The 8,850-nt window shown below is 35.0% G+C and overlaps 1 protein-coding gene across 1 annotated transcript; it reads right to left on the bottom strand.

Annotated features, from left to right (window-relative positions):
- Window positions 1–295: 295 nt before the first annotated feature.
- On the bottom strand, window positions 296–1,742 carry LOC111805559 (acetylajmalan esterase-like). The gene is made up of 5 exons (XM_023690668.1): window positions 1,472–1,742; window positions 1,176–1,388; window positions 947–1,095; window positions 600–873; window positions 296–524 (listed from the first exon to the last, which is right to left on the bottom strand). Exons 1-5 carry the CDS (start codon window positions 1,740–1,742, stop codon window positions 307–309), a joined length of 1,125 nt encoding a protein of 374 aa, XP_023546436.1. The 3' UTR covers window positions 296–306.
- Window positions 1,743–8,850: the final 7,108 nt, after the last annotated feature.

The following is an 8,850-nucleotide window of genomic DNA, read 5'->3' as shown; positions in this document are numbered from 1 at the left end:
ACCATTTGAGAGTAATGAAACATGTTCACGATCACAATTTCATTATATTTCTTAGTTTTTGGAATAATATAATGAAAATATCAACAAAATATTTACTATGTTTCAAAAAAAAATTAAAAATAATACCAATATTCTATTAATGAATTTTAGAAAATATTACACCAAAAAAACAATAAAACAAAAACAAAAGCCAAAACCTAAAATTCTATTAATGAACTTTATAAAATATTACACCGAAAAAAAAAAAAAAAAAAGCAAAAACAAAATACTAAAGCTAAAAACCAAAAAAAACAACTAAAACAAAATTCAAACAATGCAATGAAGTTGTGGAAAGATGTCGTGAATGAGCCAATATGCCATGAATTTGTAAGCCTTTTGAGTCAAATGGATTCCATCCCAACTAACACGTTCATCTGGATTTGAACAAACTGATACTCCACCAACTCCGCACATCTTCATGAGGCTGAAGTTGTAGTTTCCTCCAATCCCGCAACATGATTTTTGCAAAGAAGCTTCATCAAACCCTAAATACAACAAACATGAATGATTAAGATATCAATTCTTTTGTATTAAGCTAATAATAATTAAGAAAACCATACCGAGGGTAAAAGCACGACGAAGGATCCACAACAATGCATTATAGTAGTCACCATATACGATTACGGTGTGTGGATTCTCTCTCTTGAGCACTTCAATAGCTTGCTTGATTTGATCATTGTGATAAGTAGCCAAGCCATTCAAATCTTTCAAACAATGAAGTTCATCGTAGGCAGTTGTATCATTGGTTTGGAATCCGGTGAGATAGATAGGTAAACATCCGATTGGAAAGTTTCCAGGAACAACAACTCGAGTAGCTCCGTAGCTTATCACTTTCTGCACACAAAAAACGTTAGAGATAAGTAAAAAAAACCCTAATTCAAGAAGTTAAATATATACCAAAAATTACCTCAACGGCGCTTTTTATGGTTTGAACAACTTGGGGCACCATATCTTTCACCTCTTGAATAGTTTTGCCTTGGAACAACGCATAGTTATAATCGTTCCCACCGATCTCGCCCACCAAGAACAAAGCATTCCTTAATTTCTGGTTGCAATCTATAAGATACCAAACAAAATACACATTAAAATGAAGATATATAAAAGAAAATATAATTAATTGGAGAGAAATTAGAAACCTCTTTGATTGTAGCAAATGGAGTTGAAATGAGAGAACATCCAATAAAGTTGTTGGTTGAGAGAAGAGTTGGTGAGCGGAGATAAGATTTGGTTTTGAGAAAGAAGTTGAGAAGACAAAGCCGTAGAACCAGCCACTGCGAAATTCACTCCATGTCTTGTCAATGCATCTTTGTTCAAATAAGGGTTCACCAAGGGAAGTCCAGCGTCCAAAGCTGCAATAAGACATATCATTAGACACCCATTTGGGGGCTTCTTCACAATATTAGTACAATATAAGGTTAAAAGGAAGGGATACCAAAGTAATCAATCATGAGAAGACCATTGGAGCAGCGACCAGTGGATTTGTTGAAGAACGTTTCACCGTAAGGAAGATTAGAAAATGGGGTGTTGGGGTTTTGACGAATGAGATTTCCGGTGTCGGAAATTGAATCGCCGAGTTGGTAAATAGCGTCGAACATACAAGTTTTGAGCAGATGGGCTTTGGATGAAGGACAGCCAAGAACTGAAAGAAGAACAAGAAGAACAGCAAGAACAATAGAGGAAGGAGATTTGGTGGAAGCCGCCATGGTTGAACAACTTCTGAATTTGAATTGGAATTGGAATTGTTGAATGGTGGAAGGGTGAGAGGTTTGGTTTTATAGCTTACTATCTTTTCCCAATCCTTTTGGGAAAATAAAAGGGTTTTCATTTGTTTTTGAATTTCCTAATCTTTTAAGGATAGGATTCCAACTTTCCTAAATCTTAGGTAATTTCAAATTGATTCCTTTTTATATTTTAGTTTTTATTAGTTTTGTTTTAGGAAATATAAATTCAAATATTATTTCAAAAGAGAAAAGCTATTGGATTTATAAATTTAAAATAAATAAATATTATCTATTAAGTTTTTTAAATTGTTTAGGAGAGATGAAGTATCCCTTAGACCCAATGAAACATAAAATTAAAAGATTGACAACCTATTAAACTTATTAAGACAAAAAAGATTGAGCACAAGTTAAAGAAACTTGATAAACACTTTGAAATTTTTTTAACTAAATAGATGCAAACCTAAAAGTTCTGAGTTAATGTTTTAATTAAACGTTTATTTTTCAAAAATTTAAACTTGATCGGTTTCATTTCAAAAATAAAAGTCACAAACTTAGACGTATATTATTGACTATTGTTTATTGGAATGGAGGGTCGCTATAGTTTTCTCTATCACAATTGATAATGCAAGTTTCAATGATATACATATTTCGTTTATTACGAGAAGGATTTGAAGTTAGAATTCACTTGTCTTAGATGGAGATATATCACACATGAGGTGTTGTGCCTACGTAATTAACTTGATTGTCAATGAAGGGCTTAAAAAAATACATGACTCCATTTCCGTTCTAACGTAGTGAGGTATCTTAGATCATCCCGTGAAAGATTAGAAAGGTTTATAGATTGTGTTGAACTTGTTTGCTTGAATGTGGCAACTAAATGAAATTCCACTTATTTAACGCTTAAAATTATATGGTCACCAATTATTGATGATTGAAAAAATGTTGGGTAAAGTACTTGAAGGTCTTCTACGACTCAATACAAAGATAAATGGTTCTTTATATGTGACTTATAATTCTTATTTTCATGAAATTTGGGGTATTCAATAATTTTTAATTGAGGGGAGTTCGAATGTGAACTATGTATTAATTAATATGAGTTCAAATGTGAACTCCAAGCCGACCTTTCGGCTGATCCGACTTAGGTCTGATACGCTCGAACCATTTTCGACTAGTTTCAACTCTCCAAAGCTTTTAAGGTTAGTATGACACCATTTTAGCTGACTAGTTTAAAATTTTTGTAGTCAAGTTTACTTATTATTTTATGTAAAATTAGGTTTAGTTAGTTTAAATTATTTGAAGTCAAGTTTTATTTCATGCAAAATTATGGTCAGCTAGTTTAAATTATTTGGAGTAAGTTTAAATTTTTTTTATGCAAATTTAGTTTTAGCCAGTTTAAATTATTAGGAGTAACTTTAAATGATTGTATGCAAAATTAGGCTGATCATCCATATAATATACAAAAAGAAACTCCAGATATTTGATATCTTTCTCTTTGAATGAGATCTCAATTCCAGCGACGGTTATAGATATCTTACAACTAGAATCCCTCTTTTTTTCGATCCAGTAACTCCACCACCGCGCACCCGAGTTAGATCTTTCGTTTTAGTTTAAAATTTTTGTAGTCAAGTTTACATATTATTTTATGTAAAATTAGGTTTAGCAAGTTTAAATTATTTGGAGTCAAGTTTGCATTACTTTATGCAAAATTATGATTAACTAGTTTAAATTATTTGGAGTCAAGTTTATATTATTTTATGCAAATTTAGTTTTAGCTAGGGTAAGTTTAAATTATTGTATGCAAAATTAGGTTTAGCTAGTTTAAATTATTAGGAATAAGTTTAAGTTATTTTATGTAAAATTAGGCGAATCAATTCTACAATAAAATTCTAATTTAGAATTTGAGAGAGTAGCAGTAAGCTATTATCAAGGGGTGGTAGTAGTTTTAGCCTACGCCAACCAAATAAGTGGTTCAACTATCGATTGGTGGGAAGAATTGTTTGATGTATGATGATACGTGTCCAGTGGCCCTGCATGTGTCATATATGTGATATGTCTTATAATATGATATGTGTTGCTTTATGATATGTTTTATGATAGGCTAAGATATGCCAAATAACATCGTGTTATAAATGAAATGTCAATTCATATTATGATGAATCATGTTATGATATGAAATGCCATGATATACTATGATATGAATATGTTTTGCTTCGACACGTTATAACATGCTATGATATGTATTAAAATGAGGTATTTTAAGTTGCACAACCCCTACGCTATGATGTGAAAGTTGTTGAACACAACTTTCTGTGGGAAACACTCGCACAATTTATTAAGACCAATCAAGAAAAGATTTACAAGACACTCTGTAGAAACTACTATGTATTGTTTGGGATTTCTTGGGATGATGAATTAAGTAGGGTGGAGGGGTATTTATACTAGGATGATGGGTAATCTATTGCTAAAAGTATGGAAATCATTTTTCTAAATTTATCCTAAAATTTCTAAATCATTTTCCTAACATACAATGTGGTTACTCATACAATGGTTCGGCTTAACCCTATTGGGCTAGTGATGATATTTTAACACTCCCCTCAGCACTAGTTCTCATTGTTGCACCATGTTGAGCTGACAGCGAAAACTCTCATGTTTGCCGGTATTTAGCCCTTCTATAAACAAGTCTGCCACTTGATCATCTGTCTTGATCTGCTGCATATTGATTTCTTCCTTCAAGACTTTCTCTCTAATGAAATGGTAGTGTACTTCCACATGCTTTGTTCTAGCATGAAACACCAGATTTTCTGCTAGGCGAATCGAAGATTGGTTGTCGCAATGAAGTTGTATTTGATAGTCAATTCTCTGGTGCAAATCTTCCATCAAGAGTTTCAGCCACGTACTTTCTTGAGTTGCTCCAGCTGCTGCTCTATACTCTGCTTCTGTAGTTCATAATGATACTGTTGGTTGTCTTTTGCTACACCAAGAAATTGTTCCCGAACCCAACTTGAACACATATCCAAAGGTTGATCTTCGAGTATCGTGGTCTCCTACATAATCAGCATCACAGTATCCAACTAGCTTGCAGTCCTTGCTTCTTTTGTACAGAAGACCATAGTTGATTGTACCTTTGACATATCTCAAGATCCGTCAAGCCGTATCCAGATGAGGCTTCTTTGAATTTTGCATGTACCGACTCATGACTCCAACTGCATAAGAAATATCAGGCCGAGTTAAAGTTAGGTAGATAAGACTACCTACCAGTTATCGGTATGTCATTTCATCGTTCAACTTTTTGTCTTCATGTGCACAAATCTTGGCATTTGTCTCTATCGGTGCTGAAGCTTGTTTGCATTCTAACACGCTGAACTTCTGAAGTATATCTCTTGTATACTTTTGTTGGGAGAGAAACCATCCTTCATTGTTTAAGCTCTCCTAGCTCTTTCATTTGAAAACATACGGATAAATTTTCTCTTGTTTGATGAATTTCTCTTTCTTCATCTCCGGTGATAATCAAATCGTCCACATAGACCAACACAATTGCCAATTTTCCTTCTCTTTCTTTGATAAACAAGTTTGAGTCTGCATGTGCAACTGAATACCAACTTTCGGTACGAAATTCAGCAATCTTACCATACCAAGCTCTTGGTGCTTGCTTCAACCCATAAAGAGCTCTTCTAAGCTTGCATACATGGTTAGGATTAGCTGCACTCTCAAATCCCTTTGGTTGGTTCATGTAAATCTCCCTGTCTAACTCTCCGTGAAAGAAAGCATTCTTCACGTCCAATTGCCACAGTTTCCAATCTTTACTTGTTGCAAGTGTTAGCAGAACTCATACGGTAGTGATCTTTGCCACTAGACTGAATGTTTCATCATAGTCTAGTCCATATTGTTGAGAAAACCTTCGAGCTACGAGTCAAGCCTTGTACCTCTCGATTGATCCATCCGGTCGACGCTTTATTTTGTAGACCCACTTGCAAGAGATGGGTTTTACATCTCCTAGTCTTGGTACTAGTTCCCAATTGATTATGTTCCAGGGCTATAATTTATTCCTCCATTGCTTTCTGCCAAGCTCAGTTTTGTGATGCTTCTTCATATGTCTCCGGCTCATTAACTACGTCTTCTACAATAGCTGCATTGACATACTTAAGATTTGGCTTTTGGATTCTNATTAAGATCGATTTATACCAAATCATATTTTTTTCATGTTTGACGGCAAAAAACGATTTCATGCTCACTAAGTAGAATAAATTGGGTAATAAATGAGAAAATGGTGAATAAGAGTGTAATATTAACTACAAAAAGACTTGATATGACTCTACTTTTAGAGAGTTATCAACTGCTTTCTTGTCAAACGTGCTACCTAGATGATCAGGCACAAATACATAGCAAACACAACCAAATACTCGAAAGTAGCTAACTGTAGGTTTCCTATCCCATAGTATCTCAAATGGTGAGACAAACCCTAGCCTTGGCCGGGGAAGCTTGTTGATCACATGGGCCGCCGTTCGCATAGCTTCAGCCCAAAATCTTCTTGGAACATTCTTTGCATGAAACATGCTTCGATAGATTTCTGCAAGATGTTGATTCTTTCTTTCTGCTACACCATTTTGTTGTGGCATGTTGGCACATGTAAATTGAGGTCGTATCCCATACTCGTGTAAATATTGATCGAACTCATTTGGCGTGTATTCTCCACCATTGTCTGAACGTAGACAACAGATCTTCACTCCTATTTCTCCTTCGATCATCATCTTGATTCTTGAAATTTCGAAGACGTGTCAAGCTTTTCTTTCATAAAGAAAATCCCCACATATCTTGAGTAATTGTCAATGAACGTCACCATATACCGCATTCCGCTGATCGATGCTTGTTTGACATATTGACAAACAGCACACACAACGTTTGTTTTGGCTTCAAGTTGAAGTAGACCTTTGAGCATGGATTTTTCCATAATCAGCTTCAACTTGTGGTAGCCAACATGTCCCAATCTTGAATGTCATAGATCTGTTGTCTCATTCTTCCGTGTCATGTCAACATAGGCAGACTCTATAGATAGAACATAAATGGAATCCACTCTTCATCCTTTTATTGTCGGCTTTCCTGTTATCCTAATATCTTCAGACTTTCACATCTTCTGGCCCAAACAAGACATAGTTTCCTGATGTTGTTAGTTGTGATACTGACAACAGATTCTTCTTTATTCCTGGTACATGATAGACATTATGTAGTGACACTACATCAGATTTATTGCCAGGCATGATTGTCGTATTGCCGATCTGAGCAATTGACAACAATGTGCTATTTGTTGTGCATCCCATACGACTTCCTTTGTACTCTTTCTTGTCTTGCAATTTCCTCTGATCGCCAGTCATGCGGTTGGAGAATTCTGAATCAATGATCCAATCATTCTCATAATCGATATGGTCTCCCATCATCGCCATGAATGCTTGCTCATCTTCTTCTATGGCATGTAGTACCTCTGCATCCCATTCCACCTCCATCTCCATGTTGGAGGATGCCACATTGCTTTTTAAAAAAGAAAATTTAGACCAACAATCCCAGTACATGTGGCCCTTTTTCCCGCAATTGTAACATATGCCTTCAAATCTTTTCTCTTGAGAGTTATTGTTATCGTTCTTCTAAGCTCTCCCTGGTTGTACAGTTCCTTGGTGACTTCTTCTTTTGTCACCATTGTATCCACGTTTGGTAGACGACCTATTATTGCTCCAACTTTCACTTGTGTAGAGTGTTTCTTCTTCCCCCTTCAATGTGATGCCTTCTATTTGTTTAGTCATGGCTTCTTGGCAGGCTAACAAATTTTCGAACTCTACAAGTGATGGTTGAGTGGTCCATCCTTGTACAGCAATAATAAAGCTTCTATATTCTGGTCGCGATCCGTGGATTATAATCCTCTTCATTCAAGATTCTACAATGGCGGACTTCGGGTCTAGTTCAGTAATCTCCCGACAGATCGACTTGACCTTGTGGAAGTACTGAGCAATCGTCATGCCACATTGTGAAATTGACAATAACTCATTCTCCAGAAATTGTACCCTCGTATCGTTCTTCTTTGAGAACAATATCATGAACGTGTCTCATGCTTCTTTCAGTGTCTTGTCATCCCAAATATGCTCTAACATCTCTTATTTGATTGTGGTCTTCAGGCAAACATTGTTTTGCCTGCTTTGATTCTCCATTTGTGCAAGGCGCCGTTAGACTATTTTCGATATGTATGTATGTATGTATGTATGTATGTATGTATGACTATTTTCGATATATAATTTTATTCTATAAAATATTGAATAAGCTATAAATATACATCAGGCTCCATATCTCAATAGACAATATGCTTCATATCCCAACTATTTTGGATGTCTAGCTATAGTCCAAAGGAGCTAGCCCGACCAACAGATCCAAAGGGTGTGCGAGCCCGCCTGGTGGGCTCATGTTTGCATACGTGGGCCGTGTGTAGAGAAATACTACACATCTAACTTGTACAGATTGGAGACCACCTAAGAGAATATTGTTTATGTCTTATTCATGTGGTATGTGTTTATATTCTTTGACCCCAATAGTGGGGTCCATTACTTAGTCGGGTCACTTGTTAAGTATTTCCAAAAAAAGTAAGGCACCCATCTACGATTAACGGTGGTGTCGCATTAAAAACCATGGAATCTATGTTTGAATAGTTGCATTTTATTTTATAAATGATAGGTTAGTCTAAGGCATCATTTTAATTTTTTCTTTAGTTTTATTTTATTTTGCATTGAGTATTTCTCGTTGTTAAGACTCTTATGCAAACGGATAAGTTCATGACATCGTCTTATAAAATTATTCTAAATGAATCCTTCAGCATAAAAATTTATATCATGCGTACGTTAACAGCTCTATTTCAGCAGTAAATTAGGGTTGTTACAAGGTGTCTTAAACCCAATTTAATACTCAAACCACGTAAACTTCAATGAAAACATACCATTTGAGAGTAATGAAACATGTTCACGATGACAATTTCATTATATTTCTTAGTTTTTGGAATAATATAACGAAAATATCAACAAAATATTTACTATGTTTCAAAAAAAAATTAAAAATA

This window comes from Cucurbita pepo, chromosome LG11, assembly GCF_002806865.2.
Source record: "Cucurbita pepo subsp. pepo cultivar mu-cu-16 chromosome LG11, ASM280686v2, whole genome shotgun sequence".
In the NCBI taxonomy this organism is placed as follows: domain Eukaryota; kingdom Viridiplantae; phylum Streptophyta; class Magnoliopsida; order Cucurbitales; family Cucurbitaceae; genus Cucurbita; species Cucurbita pepo.
Note: the sequence above shows the minus strand (reverse complement) of the source record. Positions and strands in the feature narration are given on the sequence as shown.